The following is a 20,020-nucleotide window of genomic DNA, read 5'->3' as shown; positions in this document are numbered from 1 at the left end:
TTATTCTAAAGAACTAAAATCTGCATACTATAGTTATACAGCCACATCAATATTTATAGCAGCACAATTCACAATAATCAAGTTATGGAAACAGCAGAGATGCCTGTCAAAAACAAGTGGATAAAGAAAATGGCATATATACACAGTAGAAGTTTTACTCAGCCATTAAGAAGAATGAAATTATGGCATTTGCTCGGTAAATGGATGGAACTGGAGAACATCATGCTAAGTGAAGTAAGCCAGACTCAGGAAATCAGGGGTCAAATGTTTTTTTTCTCATATGCAGAAACTAAACTCAAATAAGAAAAAAAAAAAAAAAAAGTGATGGTGGGGAAGTCCTGTGAAAATAAAAGAGAGATTAGTGGAGTGGAGGAAAGGTATTGAGGGTGAGGAGAAGGGATAGGAGTTTCACCTTTATGTATCTCTATAAAACACTAATTTAAAAAAACAAACTGTACATAAATAGAAGAAAGAGCACTAGAGTAGTGGAAAAGTTATGGGGAAGGGAAGAGGGAAGAAAAAGGGAAATACTGGGGAGTGACTTGGAGCAAATTATATTCCATGCTTCTATTATGTTAAAATGAACCCTGATGTTATGTATAACTATAATGCACTAATTAAAAAAAATTAAAAGTTAAAAAATAAAAATAGCAAACCATTTTTTTTCTGATTACAAAGCTCTATCTAGTATTACAGAAAATATCAAAGAGTATAAAAAAATAAAAAATTTAGGGCTGGGGATGTGGCTCAAGTGGTAGCGCGCTCGCCTGGCATGCTTGCGGCCTGGGTTCGATCCTCAGTACCACATACAAACAAAGATTTTGTGTCCGCTGAAAACTAAAAAAAAAAAAAAAATATTAAAATTTTCTCTCTTTCTATCTTAAAAAAAAAAAAAAAAGAGCTGGGGATGTGACTCAGTGGTTAAGTGTCCCTGGGATTAATCCCTGGTAACAAAACAAACAAACACAAAAACAACAATAACAAACAACATCCCTCTGCCAAAAAAAAAAAAAAAAAAGAAGAAGAAGAAGAAGAAAAAATGGGAAGGAATGGAACTGAGCACCTATAGGAAATGATCTACACACTTATTATGGTCTACTATCCATTTAGCACATGCCTACCTTTCAAACTTCATCTCCTGTGCTCCAATAATCTGGCTTCTTTTCCATTCCTAAACCATACCTGCATTGTTTTTTTTGGGGGGGGGGACGGAGTGGGTATCAGGGATTGACCTCAGGGATACTCAACCACCGACCCACATCTCCAGTCCTATTTTATATTTTCTTTAGAGACAGGGTCTCACTGAGTTGCTTAGCGCCTTGCTTTTGCTGAGCCTGGCTTTAAATTTGTAATCCTCCTGCCTCAGCCTCCAGAACTGCTGGGATTACAGGCCTGAGTCACACACCCAGCTCAACATTGTTCTTATTAGCTCAGGACCTCTGCCTATTTTCCAAGTCCAAAAATCTCTTCTACTAGATCTCTGCCAAACCATTGGTTCCTTTTCTTCATTCATGTCTCAGGCCAAGTCTCATTTGCTCAAACAGGCCTTCCCTGATGAGTCTTTCTAAGGTAAAACAGCTGTTTCTCTCACAGTCTCTTCTTGCTAAAAGACAACATAAGGAACATCCTAATGCGATACTCCCCCTCACCAAGATATTTATATTCTTGCATAATCCTTTCCCCTTGAGTGGGAGTAGAGCCTGTGCCTTACTTCTAACCATTAGACTAAGGCCAAGGTGATGGGATATCACTTCCATGATTGTTATGTTATGTAAGATTCTGTCCTTAGCAGAAGGAAATAAGACAGACCCCATTTTGAAGAAATAAGCTATTACATTTTGAGAATACCTGTGGAGAAGTCCATATAGGGAGGAACTGTGGGGGCCTCTAGAAGCTAGAAGGAGCTCAAGTAAACAACCAGCATCTAAGTGATTAGATTCTTCCCCATTAAGCCTCCAGATGAGAACACAGCCTGGATGACCCACAGATTACCAACAATCGTGATCCTGAACAGAGAGCCCAGCTAAACTGCTGACTCCTACCTCATGGAAACTGAGACAACCAAATATGTTGTTTTGAGTTGGTAAGTTTATGGTAATTTGTTACTCAACAATAGAAAATGAGCATAAGTCAGTATCACGAGAGGATGAAAGGAAGGAACTTATCTACCTTATTCCTAGCTTTATCTCTAATACCTACAACAGTGACTGGTTGACTGTTTAATATAGCCAGACTCTGTCTCAACAAAACAACAACAACAAAATTTGCTGATTATATAAATTGATGGTTGAATGGAGAGGATGGGACTGGATCCTAAGAATATGGTTGTTGGCTACAGGTTAAGGAATATTAGTTTTGAAGAGGAATACACATTTTTCTCCTCTTCCTCTCTCTTCCTCTTTCTTCTTTTCTCCTTCTCCTTCTTCCTCCTTTTCTTCTCCTTCTTCATCTGCAACCATCTTAAAACAAATTAATCACCCAAAATTTTAACCACAAACGGGCATGGAGTAGCTTGGAGACTAAATGAAAGGCCCTGTATCTATCCTCTGGAGGAATGTTAAGCTCAGTGTCTGGCATTTGCAAGGAAAAACTCTTAGAATATGTCCATAGAGAAGTCCAGAGCAAATCAAGTAAAAGTGTAGTAAATATTAGTTTTCCTTGGGATTTTTTCAAATGCTTGAGGAGAAGCTAGGGTTTTCTGCTGACAGTCACTCAAGATGGGAGGCTCAGATGATTTTGTTTTGTTCTTGAAGGAAAAGGTGATCCTAGGTTAGTTGAGCTAATTAAAATTTCAAAAGATAGATGAAAAGGAAAGGGAAAAGATAGGAATATAGATTTAGGTTTCAATAGCTCTTCTTATTTATTTATTTACTTTCCTTAAAGGTTTGAGAGAGATTTTAAAGTTGTTTTCAAATCTTGAGATGTCAGGGAGGTCAATCTTAATCTCATCTTCTTACCTCACAATTGGGTTTTCCTATCTCCCCATAAGTATACCTTGATCTGCCAAAAAGAGACTATACCATGTTCTCAGTTTAAGCCTAAAGATTAAATTCTAAAGTTCTAAGCAGCTTTAAGTTGTCTTCGGTTATTCTGATTTAGAAAGATGTCCCAGTGCTAACCTCTGGGCATCCATATTGTTTTTCTAGTAGAGCTAAGAATTTTTCTTCTACTTTTCTCTGATACTACCCCTTTAGGGTCACAAGTTTATTCTTAGAAGTACTCAGTCTTTCTGGGCCCAGGTAACTCCTGTGTGTTCTCTTTCACTTAACAGAAATTCTGCCTGAGTTCTTACTCCAATTCTTATTCTAAGAATCTGCTTAGTAATTCTGTCTTTTCCTAAAACCATGTCCATTTGCTTTTGCCAATCCTTCCAATTCAAAGGGGCTGTAATACATAGTAAGGATCTATCAGTCTTTTTTTTTTTTTTTTAAAGAGAGAGTGAGAGAGGAGAGTGAGAGAATTTTAATATTTATTTTTTAGTTATTGGCGGATACAACATCTTTGTTTGTATGTGGTGCTGAGGATCGAACCCGGGCCGCACGCATGCCAGGCGAGCGCGCTACCGCTTGAGCCACATCCCCAGCCCCAATCTATCAGTCTTGTTGGTGCTATTGGTCTGTTCTCTTGGATTTCTGTGTTGCTCCCCTTTGATATCTGGTTGAGGATAATACCATTCTATTTGTTGGACTTTTGGTGATTAGTGTACTAGGTATTATTTTACCCTTGGATATCATAGTAGTCATTAGAACTATTCACAAGTATCCAGGTACTCCACCTAGTATCATGGCATAATTGCCATGTGACTTCAATGACCAATAAAATGTGAATGGAAGTAAGGACATTATTTTCTAGGTGGAAACTTTTTAATGGCTAGAGCAAGATGATGCAGTCCTAGGATTTAAATTTTATGATTTCTACTGTGACAATTCTAGAAAGCATATATTCCAGTGAAGCCTCTATCAATCTGGGAATCTCAGTAACTACAATGAGCAGGGTCCCTGCAGTGGATATTATGCTGAGCTCCCTAGACCCACCCTTTAGATATGAAGCATTTTTTTTTCTCCAAATACTGGAAGTGTTGGTGGCTAAAAGCTGAGTCCTTCTCTGAGATTGTTCTTGGCTAAGGTTAACTTCCTTCCCTGGGTGCAACCCATAGCCAGTAACTGGCTGCTGAAAGGGCATAAGGACCTAACCCCCTGACTCAATGAAGAACAATGCTGAAATTGGGTGAAGGATCATTTGCAATTGTATTATAGTTCAACTTCTCCCTCTACTCAATCTTGCCTCCTCAGTCCCCAAGGAGCATTACTCAATAACCTCCTGCATACAAATTTCACAGTTTTAGGGCTTGTTTCCTGGTGAACTCCATTCATGATAGGTTCCTTGATGACTTGTATCAAATATGTAATCTGTGAGAAATAAATCTTTGTTGCAATAAGCTGTTTGTTGAAATTTGGGGGATGTTGTTACAATCTACTTATCCTGATTTAGTATAGATGCCAGACCTCACTGGAAGTATGGATCCTTTGTTCTCACCTAAGCTTGACTTGTATTGTCTGTGTATGTAGTGGCTAAGTCATTGCCAAGTTCTGATTCTTTGATGTTTTTTTCTCACTGTAGTGAATAACTATGTCCCAACTGAGATATTACAAAGACAACAAAAAGGAAAGGGTTTAATATCTAGTTGTTTACTAATTATTCCTACCAAGTTAGTGTCATGTATTTCTTCATGTGAATTTCCTAAGACCATTTTTCTCTTTTTTATATAATTTACCCTATATATGTATAAGGGTAGTTAATGTTTCTTAGAAAAATTTTGTGCAAACAAAAATAGAATAGGGCTGGAATGTAACTCAGGGTTACAGTGGGATGTAGCTCAGTGTTAGAGTGCTTACCTGTCATGCATGAGGCCCTAGTTTGCATGGAGCCAGGAGTTCCATCCCCAGCAAATAAATACTTAAGTTCTTGATCCCAATTTGAAGGAAAACAATATACTACCAATTAATAAACTTTCTGCCCTTCTAACATACTGAAATCCTGTTTTCCTGAGTGTTAGATATAATTTCTTGAAAGCCAAATGTTAAAGTAATACCAGCTTCTTATTTTAGACATTTTAGGCAAAATAAAATATAGTAAATAAAACTAATGAACCAAAGCATATGCTCCTCTCTTTTTAAAAAGGGATTTTACTATATAGAAAAACTTCTCTTTGCCTGAAGGGTAAACAGTATAAAAATATTTCAACTAAAAAGAGTCTTAGAGTTCTGCGCAAGTATTACTACAACCCCTAATTATAGCTGATATATATGATAACAGAAACCAGTTTAAGGAATGTGGAGATTTATTTACATCAAGTTCAGATAAAGAGATTAAAGAAGACTTGAACAAGCAAGCAGAGAGTGTGATTTTCGGAGTGCACTTATGAAGACCTCTTTGGAACAGCCCCTAGCTATCAGGAAAGACCAGCAAAACCAGCCTTCAGAATAACCCTTCTGCCTACTAAGAGAAGGGACGACTAGACTTCACCTCTTAAGATCGCCCTCCCACATAATTTTTCCACCTTGCAGCTAAGAATTAAACCCAGACTTCCGATCATGGCGCCAGACACATCACCTTCTCCCCTCTCCTCCAACAAAATCCCACCCAAGTTGGCTGACCCTGCAGGGTAAAAATAAGGTTGGATGGAACTCCCTCCCCTATCCTGGTGTTTGAGTCAAACCAAATTTGCAAATAGGAAAACAACAAAACAAAACAAAACAACAACAACAAAAAAACCTAAACAGACTAAGGAACTGTGGTACCAACAGAACCTTCTAAATTCCAAGGGTGTGAGGGCTTGATCTCACTCTCTACCCGAGGCATTAACTTTATTGCAATTTTCCTTCCATATGCCCTAAGAAGCCACTAAAGACCCGCAGTCTTTGTGAATAAAAGCCCTCCCTCGGAGATGTGGAAACCGCGTTGCACAGACAGACGTGCACGTACGGCAAGACGTTGTGTAGAATTTTCAGAGTTTTCTTTTTAGCTTCGCATCCTCGCAAATGCTCAATTATTCCTGTCCGCTAAAAAGGACTAAGGCAGAAAGGTGCCTGAGGAAAACGCGGCGCCGATTAGAGCAAACACATCAGTTTAGGGGTGGTCTTTCCAATTCGGGCTTTTGTTTGAGCAGTAAAAGGAGACCAAGGAGGCCCGGGTCTCCGTTCTGGGAAAGGCAGGTCCGTCCGGATTCTTTGGGTTACGAAGAAAGAGGCTCTGGCTGCATGAAACAACGGGGGTAATTCTGCCCCTGAGGCTTTTCTCCAGGGGACTTGGAGCGACAGCGACGCCTCAGTCCAGCTAAATGTAGGAAGAGTTAGCCGAATGCTGGACAGAAGATGTAGTTTACGTACACATACTGTCTAACCATCGCGTACGGAAGGCATGTGTGTGTGAGGCAGAAGGGCCACTGCTGCCCGCGCGGGTTGCCAGCCCCACCCTGCCCTCGGCGGCTCTGGCGAGAGACACTGCGCGAAGCTTCGGATCTCGGGCCAGCCCGGGAGCCAGGGGCGGGGCCGGGCGGGGCCGCGAGCGCGCAGGCGCAGTGCGGCTTCGTCGCGCCGCCGCCGCCGCCGCCGCCCGCGTTGCACCACAGGCCGGAGACAGACTGGGCCGGGAAGAGCTGGAGACTGAGAAGGAGGCGGTGGCGGAGGCGGGGCGACTCCGGTGACCGGGAGCGCCGCAGACTGGCAGCTGCGGCGACTCCCCCCTTTGTGTCTGGTCTGCTCCAAGCCACTGGAAGTGCTTCCCGGAGGGGCACGGGTGTCTCGTCGGCTTGCTGCCCACCCTTTTCCCCAGCAACCTACATCCGCCCTCCCGCCGCCCCCCGCCCTCGGCCCGCGACGCCCGAGCTCCGCCCGGAGCCCAGAGCTGCGGGAGAACGAGGCGGCGGCGGCGGCGGCGGCGGCGGCGACGGCGACAGCAGCAGCAGCAGCTTCTTTCTCGGGGGTTTGTGATTCGTTCACAGGAGCCATTGATGGGCGAAGACGAAGCTTTCATGGTGGAATTCACGTCAGGCAAGATCGAGGGGCAGGAATAGCCTCGAGCGAGAGAGAAGGCGCGCGTTCGGCAGGGAGAGAAGGGGCAGCTTTCCGTACCTCACCGCGACGCGCCGCCTCGGAGCTCGGGCCCTGCCAGCCGCTCCCCCTCCCCCGCCTCGCGCAGCCCGGCAGCCCGGGGCTGGGCCTGCGCGACCCTCGCGCGATTGTGTAGGCTTGGGCTTGCCTATGGAGGCAACCGCCGTTTTCGATCTCGTCGAAGGAGAGGATTTGTTGTTCTCGAAATCGGAGTGAAAGAAGCACCGAAGCGAAACTTTAAAAGGAATCCTGCTTTCCCCGAGCTGCGGGCGATGCGACTCGGGCCGCCGGGCGCCGCTGCCGCCCGCCGGGCTTCGCCCTTCGCGGCAGTCTGGAATTTGTTCTGATCCTCGGCCCCCCATCGAATCCCCGCCCTCCACTCCTCTGCTCCTTGGATATGTTTTCTCGCAGACCTGGATATTTTTTTCATATCGTGAAATTACGAGGAAAATAACTGCCAGGATTCCTTCTGCTCCCCCTGTTTCTCCCCACGGACATGCCTTCAGTTTGGGGGGCCGAGGCACCTCCTCCTAGGCGAATGAAGCCCCCCAGTCGCGAGGGAGCGAAATGAAGGGAATTTCTGCAGCGGAATGAAAGCTCTGCAGCTAGGTCCTCTCATCTGCCATTTGTCCTTTCAAACTGCATTGTAATACGGGCAGGATAAGTCAGACGGGAGAAGACCAGCCTCCCTGCCGGATTTGTCTGCCCGTATTTACTTTCCATATATATATTTTTCCCCTCCTGCTTCTTGACTGGTCCAGGGATGACTTCCTCGCTGCAGCGGCCCTGGCGGGTGCCCTGGCTACCGTGGGCCATCCTGCTGGTCAGCACTGCGGCCGGTGAGTAGCCCCGGGTAGCGCGTCCCGGCCACATGCCCAGCGGTGGCGAGGGGGGGAGCCCTCGGAGGCCCAGGCCTGCGCTCGCCCTTCGCGACACGTCCCCTTGGGTCACTGTGGAGGGGATCTGCTGCCGGGTACCGCCAGCGAAATCGCCTTTAGTGTTTTCGTGTAGTTTCATATCCTCACTCCCATATTCCCAACCCCATCCCCCTCCACTGGGGCGGGGGGAAAGACATGTTGGGTGTGGTATCTTGACATTTTTAGCTGTGAGGTAATGCAAGGAATAAAAATAATATTTTAATCACCAGTGAACAGTGTCTATTAGAAGATCTTTGGAAACAGAGCTGTAGTCCCCCCCCCCCCCAACAAAAAGAAGCGGATTTGGCTTATAGTAAAAAGAACATCAACTAAACACATACTTGCATTTATTTTTAGATTTCCTCCACTCTTTGGGAATGCATGTTACTTTTCATTATTGAAAAATGTTACTGAATGAATAGAATTAATGTTGAGGAAGCCAGACTGGGATTCTTGATACACTCTATAATACTATTTATTACTGTTACCATTAGTATTAATTTGCTACCAAATAATTGTTCTAGCAATTGTATCTCCATCTTTTTAACTTGGACACACTCATTTAATGTGTTTCTGGAATTACTGTTGAGCATTAAGTATTTTGATCACTTTTATTGGTCACCTGTCATCTGTTGACTTCCCTGTCATTGAGACAACTTTAACTTCATGTCACACTTCTAAGAGATTTGACTCCTGAAAGTACTTTGACATTTTACTGAAATGTAAAAGGAAACAGTCATCCTTTTCTTTGGCTATTTCTTTTTAAATTCTCAGCCACCTTAAGAAAAAAGCCCATGTTCACAATGCAACTGCATTTTTCAAGCAGTCTTTTGGTGATTTGCTTTTAGACATTTTCAGGAGTGAATTGTACATATAATTCTTAAATTTGACAAAGAATAGCCACATGGATTATGCATTTAAAAACAAATGAGGGACAAGAGTGTTGGCTTTCCAATTACTTTTTTCTTTTTACAAATGTGTAGTTTTCACATAGAATAAATTTCTCATTGCTTTGTTAGAGAGGTTATAAAAATCTGTTTTGGGGAAATACTGAAAGAAAATTTAAAAGTTTTCTACTGTGCTTTTGGTATTACTGATTCATGTCCATTGTTAATTATGGTAAGTTAATTAGGGTCTGTATTTTATATTAAAATCATGAGCTTCTGAATCGAATATGTTTTGACACTGATTTTAATATTTTTAGTCATTGCAATTATTTTTCAAGTAAAAATGAACACTTTTTTCTCTAAATTTGTTATTTAGTTCTTTAAATTCTCTAGCCACAAGCCATGTGGTTCTTGTAAAATAAGAAGAATAAAAAAGGCCTTAAGCTAACCAGTCATTCTTTGAGCAGAAATTTCAGAATATTTCTGTTCTTTTTTATTCTTTACCCTTTTGGAATGTAGATTCTCTTTTATAGTGACATGCTTATCATTTTATGATCAGAGCTGACAAAAACAAGAGAAGAAAACATTATTTTTAAAATAAACCATTTCTATTTGGCAAAATAAATATTCTTAGAATAATCTCCCTTTAAAGGGGATAGATTAATAAAAATGGTGTTAATCTTTTTTCTTTAGTATTACCTAGCACCTGATGACAGTGCTAGGAAGCTGGGTTTTAGAGCTGTAACAATAATAATAGCTAGTATTTATTGAGTGCTTTCTGTGCACTAGCACATTTTCAAATAGCTTTACTTTTTTTTTTTTTTTTTTTTATCCTCTTGGCAATTCTGTACTGAAGGTTGTTATTCCCTTTTTAGAGAGGGAGAGAAAAGTACAGATAATTTAAATAACTAATTACACAGTCAGGAAATTATGGAGACAGGATTATAGCCTGCACTCTTACCCACCACATTAATTCTAACAGCAACAGAGGCAACAACAGCTTCTCAGTCTAATTGGAACATGAAGATAGAGTAATGTTTCACCTTTTTCACCTTTGAAAAGTAGTGGGGACATTACAGAGAATAATAGTGTAGGCACTGGTTATGCAGATGTCATGGTTCTGAATGTATAAAACTTTGCCTGATATTGGAATGGCTAGTGCAGTTTTATTATTTTAAGTTCAAGGTGACCAGAATGGGTTTGGGATATATGGATGTCATGATGTAATTGGACAGATGCACATAATTCACCTGAATAGGAAAAAAAAAAAAAAAAGTACTGGAATACAGAGCACATCCTTCTTTAGGAACATGGATAAATTATTTTTGAATTCCTCTTTCCTACTTACTCTATCTTCTTGGACTTCTTTATTCTTAAAATAGTTGGTATGCAAAAAATTAGGATTTATGAAAAAATAAGATATACTTTGTTTATAAATGACTTAATTTTAACAAAATACAAGAGTTTAAGTGTCAGCTTCTGTAATGCATTTGAAATAATTCTCTTCACTAGATTTCAATTACATACATCTCCTTTGGGAGCACACATTGTTTCAAGTGAGTCATCTATTTACTTAGTATTGTTGAGCAGTTATTGAATATTGTTGAGTAACTGGAAGTTTAGTAATCTTAATTTCAGTGTTTCTAGAAATGTGGACACTGCAACAGAATCAGTCGTGATTGAAAAAGTGATCTTTTTAGTCCTGTAGTCTAGTTGTTCTGAATGAATCTCTCTGGGACATTTATTTATTTATTTAAAATTTAATCTCCAGAGAGTATCAGGTAAATTTGAGAATGAGTGCTTTATATCATCAGGCCTGATTAGATTTTTTAAATATGGTGATTCAGTCACCTCTTGCTGCATAATAATTTGCAATCACAAAATCTTAGTGGTGTGCAACAGTAAGCATTTCTTCTGCTCCACTTCTCTCATTATGGAGCCCATGCTGGAGGCAGGGTGACATCTACCTGGAAAAAGCTTGTTATCAGTGCTGTGACAGAAATTCAAGAGAGCAAGCCCAACCCACCAGCACTTTTCCAGACTCTGGTTCTCTAACATCTCATTGGCTAACTAAGTCTTACTGCCAAGCCCAAGACAAGGGAGGAGTTGGGGGGTGTAGAAGTACATTTTTGCCTCTAGTTCCATTGCACAGGAATGAAGTTTAAAATTTTCAATCTACCATTTGAGATGAGGAAGTGGTAGATTGAAGGGAGGAGGCTTTCCTTAACATTTGAATGGAGCTAAGCTCTTAAATAGGCTTTTGCATTAAAATGACACCAGGTTTGGTCTCTACAAAAGCTGTCTTGGAATGTGGCCTGTGGTATGCAGTATTGATGTTGGTGTGTCTATGAAATGTGTGGAAAGAGATGTCTGTGATAAAGACATTGTTTTTTTTTTTTTTCATTAAAAGTGTGTGTGTGTGTGTGTGTGTGTGTATATATATATTTTATTTTTTTATTTTATTTTTTCTCCTCCACCCTCCCTGCCTGGGGTACAACTCAGGGCTTTGCCCTAGCATGCAATTACTTTACTACTGAGCTACATCCTCAGCCAAAGGCCAACTTTTTAATAGTAAAGAAGAGCCTTCATGTTATTGTTTTTATGTATTTATCTTGTCCTCCCAATTAGTAATTGTTTCTAGAGGATAGGTTTCATGTCATTTTGGCGAAGGATTGCTGGGAATCCAACCCAGGGCCTCTGGCACTCTTATCACTGAGCCACCCCCTAGTGCTCATATCTTAAATTGTTTTGTATTGTTCCATATGGCTGTACACATAAGAGATGCTTAAGAAATACTTGGTGAATGAGTTATAAAAAGCAATTGGAGCTTATTGACTCAAAATATTAGTAACTTATTCTTTCTTTGACCTAGTTTCTTCAACTGTAGAGCAGTTTAAGTGGCATAGTGGGAAGACCACTGTCCTGGGTTAAGGTCTGGATTCTGACACACCTAACATAGTTCATTTAGTTCTAATTTTATGGGTTTGGACCACATCATGTTTCAAAATGCAAATTCCTGGATACCACTTTAAGTCTTAGTGAATCCAAGTACCTGGACATTAAAACCTAAGAATCCATATCTATGTATTCTTGAGAACTGGATCTAATTTTATTTCTAATTCTCAGCTTCTACAACTTAATTAATTATTTTTTGGTACTGGGGATTTAACCCAGGGATACTTTACCACTGAGCTACATCCCCAGCCCTTTTTGTTTTTTATTTTAAGACAGGGTCTCACTATGTTGCTTAGATCCTCACTAAGTTGCTGAGGCTGGCCTTGAACTTGAGATCCTCTTGTCTGAGTCTCATGAGTTGCTGGGATTATGGGCCTGTGCCACTGTGCCCAGCTATTTTTATTTTTACTTTTTGTGCTAATTATACCTTATTCTTGAGCTTTTAGACACCATCAATACCAAACATTTCTTATTTGTATTTTAAGCAACTACCTTTTTCTTTTTACCATTTGCAGTGTTTTTATTGCCTTTTTTTTTTTTTTTTTTTTGGTCTTAGGGTGATATATTACATAATGAAAAAGGCTTTATTGATCCAGTATTATTTATGTATGCTAATTTAGCTCATTTTTATGTTGGTCATTTTATTTTCCTTCTACTTCTGTCAAAAGGAGAAATTACTTATTAGTAGAAAGAAGAGTTTTAGTAAATTTGGATGAGAATTATTGATGAGGTATAAAGGGATTAGTGTTAAATTTAATTAGACTAGACAATTTTGTTTTGATTTTAGTTACAAATTAATATTCAGTTGAGCCTTTTCCAGGTGGATAAACTGCATATAGTATTTGATCAATGTGTACTAGAAAAAAATAAATGTGGGTGCTGTGATATCTAGGAATTCATGATTTTTTTTTGGTACCAGGAATTGAACTCAGCGGCACTCAATCACTGAGCCACATCCCTAGCCCTTTTTGTATTTTATTAAAGACAGGGTCTCACTGAGTTGCTTAGCACCTTGCTAAATTGCTGAGGCTTGCTTTGAACAATCCTCCTGCCTCAGCCTCCCAAGACACTGGGTATTACAGGCATGCGCCACCTGCCCAAGTTAGGAATTCATGAATTTTGAACTTCTCTTATAGCACTTACGCATAAAGAGACTCTCATATTACCAAACTCTTTTCCCTTTCTAGTTAAATGGTCTAGTCTTGAGTCTTTTTCAGAAGAGCAAAGGATACCTTGTTGGAATTTAAGTACACTAGTTTTGTTTAAATTCTTTTTTTCTTTTTTGTTTGTGAGATGGATATGATAAGAAAACACATAATTTATGTATAATCTATGTGGAGTTAGAAATAAGCAAGTAAACCTAATGCAGTAGTATATACCTGTAATCCCAGCGGTTTAGGAGGCTAAGGCAGGAGGATTAGAAGTTGAGGCTAGTCTCAGTAACTTACTGAGGCCATAAGCAATTTAGATAGATAGGTCTCAAAAAAATAAAAAGAGCTGGGATATGGGGCTGGAGTTGTGGCTTAGTGATAGAGTGCTTGCCTAGTATGTGTGAAGCACTGGGTTTGATTCTCAACACTGCATATAAATAAATGAATAAAATAAGGGACCATCAACATCTTAAAAAAAAAAAAAAAAGCTGGGATATAGCTCAGTGGTAAAGTGTCCCTGGGTTCAATCCCCTCAAAAAAGAAGAATGTAATAAATGGCAGGAACATTTTGGAATGCATTGCTTTACCAAAACTATTAGTATATAACATGTACTATTTGTTCTTAATTACATTAATTCATTGTCTGGTGGGAAGTGTTTTATATTCTAGACTGTTTCTATTTAAATATGTACCCAAAGGAGTAGCCAGAAGGGCAGGGGAGCACTAAGAATAAATAGATAACATGGAGGGAGAGCTGAAATATTTGCACAACCAACATTTATTATGTTTCCTGTGTGTAAGATTCTTTTCTAAATGCTGATACAAAGAAAATAAGAAGAAAAAAAAAAAAAGAAAAATAAATTAAAAATAAAAACAAAGGAGGCTGGGGCTGTGACTCAGCAGTACTGCACTTGCCTGGCATGTGTGAGACACTGAGTTTGATTCTCAGCACTGCATATAAATAAATAAAATAAAAGTCTATCAACAACTAAAAAAACAAAAAATTAAAAAAAGAAAAAAAGTCTGCCTTTCTCCCTACCATCTCATGCTTCATAAGGATGATACAGAAGTTAGATATACTATTTGGAGCAAGGGTGAACACTTTGCAGACCTTTAGCATTATTTTCTTTCTTTCGTCTATCTTTCAGGATATCCCTGTGTCTTCTTGATCATCTCCACCCTCTTTTAGATGGACAGCATGCCTTTATCCTATTTGTTTACTTTTATATAAAGTGCTGAGGATCAAACTCAGTACCTCACACATGCCACACAAGTGCTCCGCCACTAAGCCCCAGCCCCAGCCCTCCATCCTCTTTTACAGTGTTTCTTCTCAGCTAGCCTTTTTGAAAGAGCACTGAAAATTTCCCACTTTCATATTTTGAACTCCTTTGCTCCCCTCTCCCTACAATGTGTATTAGGTCAGTAGTGACTTCCTAATTGCCAAATCCAGTTATTTTTCTCTTTACTGAACTTGACAATTTTGGTTATCACTTTCTTGATGATTTTACATTTCCCTAGTTCTGTATCTTCTCCCCTCCTTTCTCCTAAATGTTTACAAGTAAGTAAGCAGTTTGATCTTCTTAAGTATATGGTTTGTTTGTTTTGTTTTTTTTTCAAATCCTGGGGGTTGACCCAGGGCCATTAAGCTATGCTCCCAGATTTAGTATTTCAAGTTTAGCTTAGGTTGGGGGAAACTGTGCGGCATTCTAAATTTGTAAAAGCACTATTTCAAGAAAAAAAATCTTTTGCAAAGACATTTTATATCTTGATTATATATGTTGAATTAGCACAACAAAAGTATAAAGAAAGGCTCTTTAGAAATATGCTTTAATGAAAATATAAGAATAGCCAGGCATGGTGGCTCTTACCTGTAATCCCAGGGATAGGGATGCTGAGGCAGGAGGATCATGAATTCAAAGCCAGTCTCAGCAATTTAGTGAGGCTCTAAGCAACTCAGTGAGACCCTGTATCCAAATAAAATATAAAAATGGGCTGGGGATGTGGATCAGTGGTTAAGTTCCCCTGAGTTTAATCCCTGGTACAAAAAAAAAAAAAGGATTCCTAGAATTTTAGGGTTAGGAAAGGATCTTTTAGTGGACTTTAAATAATTAGAAGTTCACTTAAGAGGATTAGACTTCTCTACAATCTTGTCTCATTTTAATTTTAAAATAAAAAGCTTCAGCTCAGTCTTTGACCCAATTGTCCTACCTTCTACATCAGTGATATCTAGTTAATGTCATTTAGACTTTAGTTTAATGTTTTTTTCATTTAAAAAAAATTTTTTTTTAGTTGTAGATGAACACAGTATCTTTATTTTATTCATTTTTTTTAATGTGGTACTGAGGATTGAACCCAATGCCTCATGCGTACAAGGCAAGCGCTCTACCACTGAGCCACAACCCTAGCCCAGTTTTTTTTATTTTTAAACAGCTTTATTGAGATATAATTTACATACCATACAATTCAACAATTTAAGGTATGCAATTCAGTGATTTTTTTGTATATTTTAAAATTGTGGTTAAAATATGTATGTGTGTGTATGTATACACATACACACACACACACAATATTTGCCATTTTAGACTTTTTTTGTGTGTGTGATCCTCCTGCCTCAGCCTTCTGAGCTTCTGAAATTACAGGCGTGTGCTACTGCACCCAGCAACATTTTCACAGTTCAGTGTCATTAGTTATATTTACAACATCACTAAAACCTTTTCATCACTCCAAGTAGAAACTTTTAAAAATATTTTTAAATTTTATTTATTTATTTTTTTTTGTACCAGGGATTGAACCCAGGGGTGCTTTACCTCTGAGCTATATCCCCACCCCTTCTTATTTTTTTATTTTGAGAGAGGGTTTCCCTTTTTTCACTTGGAAATCCAGTTGTGCCACTTCCATTTGTTTATAAAACTATTCTTTCCCTATTGGTGGAATTGGCAGTCTTGTCGAATCAACAGGGCAAGGCTGATTTAACTAAGTGGTATAGCATTTGCCTTCTATGCATGAATTCTTGGGCTCAATCCCCAGCACTGCACAAACAAAAACTAAAACAAAAATGACTAAAGTTGTATGAATTTATTTCTGGACTCTCATTTCAACTTGTCTATAGGTCTGTCCTTATGCCAGTATTATTAGTATTTTGATTACTATTGCTTTGTAGTAAATTTTGAAATTGGGATAGTTAAGTCCTCTGACTTTGTTTTTTTTTCAAGATTGTTGTGGCAAATCAGAACCTCCTGCATTTCTATATAAATTTGAGAGTTGACTTTTCTATTTCTGCATAAAAGGCTGTTGGAATTTTGATAGGGGTTTTTGGGTCTGTAGACCACTTTGGGATTGACATCTTAATATTGAGTCTTCCTATCCATAAATAAGGGATGTCTTTCCATTTATTTAGGTCCTCTTTAATTTTTGTCAGTAATGTTTTCTAGTCTTCAGTGTACGAGTGTTTAATTTCCTTTGTATTTTATTCTTTGGTTCCTTAAGTATTTTTTTTTTTTTCAATTTGGTGAACTCTCGTGTGTGTGTGTGTGTGTGTGTGTGTGTGTGTGTGTGTGTGTATTTTGGTACTGGGAATTGAACTGAGGGGCATTTAACCATGGGAGTCACATTCCCAGCCCTTTTTTGTATTTTATTTAGAGACAGTGTTTCACTGAGTTGCTCAGGGCCTTGCTAAGTTCTAAGGCTAGCATTGAACTTGGAATCCTCCTGCCTCAGTCTCCCAAGTAGCTGGGATTACAGGCATGCACAGTTGTACCTGGCTCTTGTTTTTATTCTTAAATAAATGATAAAATAATTAATTTTTTAAATATATTAAGGCACTTAAATTTGTTACGAATGAGATAGTGATTTTGGTTGATTAACTATTTTCATTCTGAAAAGCTGAGAGAATAACATTAGCTAATTACTTAAATTTTACTTTATGTTGTTGAAGAGGATTTTGATTGTTATATCTACTAGACCTACTAGTAAATAGGTCTGGTAGGTCTAACAATTAGACCTACTAGAATAGCTTAAAGTTTTTTATATCTTCTGATAGTTATTTTATTACTTTTTCATTGAAGTAAACTGAAATAACTTTTGTTAGGCATATGTGAATTAAAAATAATTTGTATCAATGTACTGCTCTTAAATAAACCATTAGGAATATCTTGGAATTTCTGTTTTGTTCTTATAGATAAGGTTTAGATGGAATTTGGCATGTGGTAATCTCTATTTAATAAATAATGAGTTTGTTTTCTGTGTTTTGATTTCCTGTTTCACAGTTATACTAGTTAATGGGATTAGGCAATCTTGATTTGTTTCTTCTTTAATTAAAAAAAGGTTTGAAGCATCTAATAAATATTTCTGTTATTTACTCCTTGTCATAACATGCTCTTTGGACAGCTCTTTTGAATAAAGATCTGTTGCTAAAAATGAAGAGAATTTTCTGTCCTTTAAACTTTGATAATTAAATTAATTTCTCAGACTGGGGTCGTGGCTTAGTGGTTGCCTAGCATGTGTGAGGTACTGGGTTCGATTCTTAGCACCACATATAAATAAACAACTAAAAAAATATTAAAAAAATTAATTTCTCATATCTGCTTTTGCTTTTGTAAAATTATTTTTAGTTTACTGATAGTTTGTTTTGGGTGTTGTTGAGTCACATCCCCAGCCCTTTTATACTTTATTTAGAGTCAGGGTCTCACCAAGTTACTTAGGGCATTACTAATTTGCTGAGGTTGGCTTTGAACTCATGATCTTTCTGCCTCAGCCTGCTGAGCTGCTGAGATTACAGGCATGTGCCACTGTGACTGGTTGGTTTTCTGTTTCTTGATTGTACATATTCAGCACTTTTCTGAATCAGTAAGCCTTTTTTTTAATATTTATTTTTTCAGTTGTACACAATACTTTTATTTTATTTATTTATTTTTATGTGGTACTGAGGATAGAACTCAGGGCCTTGAACATGCTAGGCAAATGTTCTACTGCTGAGCCACAACCCCAGCCTGGTAAGCCTTTTTTAAGAAAGTACTAATGATAGGGGTAAGCATTGTCTTTGATATAATCTGTCATATTAATTTTTTACCATTATGCATTTTTAAAAAAATATTTTTTGGTTGTAGGTGATCACAATACCTTTATTTTATTTTTATGTGGTGCTGAGGATTGAACCCAGTGCCTCACACATGAGAGGTGAGTGCCCTACCACTAAGCCACAACCCTAGCCCCATGCATTTTATTTTTATGTAAGTCATTTGAGGTGTTGAATATTTGGCAGAGGAGTAGAGAAATATCCATAGAAAATATGATGTTCAGTCAGCCTGTGACTTTTTGTGAAAATACAGTAATGAATGAGATAAAATAAAAATGAAAAACATAGTAAAGATATAGAAAATATAGCAAGTGAAATATGTAATAAAGACATAGTAAATTTTATATGCTTATATCACTGACCCAGCAAGTAAAACTCTTATGCCAGCATTTAAAAATGAAGTAAATGATAACCATAGAAATCTTATATTCTCTTATAGAAATCTTATATTCTCACATGAAATCTACTAATTAACTTTTTCATGTATGTAAAAATCTTAGAATATTTTTTAGTTTAGGAATCTTTGACCAGGTTATAAGTTTTTTTTTTTTTTTTTTTTTTAACATTTTTGATTGCAGTTTCCTTTAGTTTTTAATATTCATGTTTCCACTGAAGTTTGGAGCTATTTAAGACTATACTGTTCATTTAATACTTGATAGCGTCCTGTAAGTGTTTTTAGTTTTGGTATTTTACTTCCCTTGGCATATTTATAAATCCCCCTGCCCCTGGTGCTTGGAATCCAACCCAAATCTCATGCATGCTAGGCTAGGCAAGTGCCATATATATAAACTTTTTGAAGGAAGGTAGCTTTTGTATGTTTTTAACAGAGATAATTGTGGTATGCCTTAATCCCATGGTTCTCCAAGATGCAGTGTGCATTAGAATTACCTGGAGAATTTGTTGAAACAGAATTCAAGGCCCTACCCTGGAGTTTCTGATTCTGTATTTCTGGGTGGAGTTTGGAAGCTGGCATTTCTAACAAGTTCTCAGGAGTGATTGGTTTTGATAGTTCGAGTTCTACACTTTGGCATTCACACATAATAAATGTCTGTTGAATGATGTAGGTTGAGCCAACACACATTGGTTATGGATGCTGTTCTTGGAAACCTCTCCCATAAGGATTTTTGTGAAGATTTTTTTCAAGTACTGATTTATTTGGTGTAGGCTAATGATTCTCAAGGTTTGGTTCCTAGATTAGTGGCATCAATATCACCTGGGTGCTTCTTAGAAATGACAATTTTTTGAATCCGAGGCCTTTGAATAAAAAAGATCAGATCCAGTAATGTGTATTTTAGTCGACTCTCTAGGTGATTCTGATGAACTCTAAAGCATGAGAACCACTGATTTATACAATTAATTTAGAGCTTCCATTCTTTTTTCTCTTTTTAAAATTTATTTTTTGGCAGTACTAGGGATTGAACCCAGGGCCTCATACATGCCAGGCAGGTGGTCTACCACTGAGCTACATCACCAGCCGTTTTTTAAATTTTTTTTTACTTTGAGATGGAGTGTTGCTAAGTTGCCCAGGCTGGCCTTGAATTTGCAGCCTTTACACCTCAGCTTCCACAGTTGCTGGGATTATAGACATGTGCCACTGTACAGACAGGAACCTCCATTCTTAATCAGAGGTTTATATCAGAATCATCTAGAGGACTTTTATTATTATTATTATTATTATTATTTATTATTATTATTATTATATATTATTATTATTTAAAATGTGCCTGGGTTTGATTCCCAGCAGTGCAAAACAACAACAACAACAAAACAACTACATGGCAAGAACATGTAAGGAGGGGAATCATTTCCAAGAGAACTAATAGGAACTGGGCTTAATGTTGCACACCTGTAATCCCAGTAACTCAGGAGGCTAATGCAGGGAGATCACAAGTTCAAGGCCAGCCTCAGCAATTTAGTCAGATCC

The 20,020-nt window shown here is 38.4% G+C and overlaps 1 protein-coding gene across 1 annotated transcript in view; it reads left to right on the top strand.

Moving 5' to 3' along the window:
* The first annotated feature begins 6,687 nt into the window (after positions 1 to 6,687).
* Positions 6,688 to 20,020, top strand: part of Bmpr2 (bone morphogenetic protein receptor type 2) — a 176,169-nt gene continuing 162,836 nt past the window's right edge. The window contains exon 1 of the mRNA XM_076865429.2: positions 6,688 to 7,951. Coding sequence (XP_076721544.1) covers positions 7,876 to 7,951 — 76 coding nt within the window. The 5' untranslated portion in view covers positions 6,688 to 7,875. The remainder of the gene's footprint in view (positions 7,952 to 20,020) is intronic.

The sequence above is a fragment of the Callospermophilus lateralis genome, chromosome 9 (genome assembly GCF_048772815.1).
Source record: "Callospermophilus lateralis isolate mCalLat2 chromosome 9, mCalLat2.hap1, whole genome shotgun sequence".
Classification (NCBI taxonomy): domain Eukaryota; kingdom Metazoa; phylum Chordata; class Mammalia; order Rodentia; family Sciuridae; genus Callospermophilus; species Callospermophilus lateralis.
This window is presented reverse-complemented; position numbering and strand designations above follow the sequence as displayed.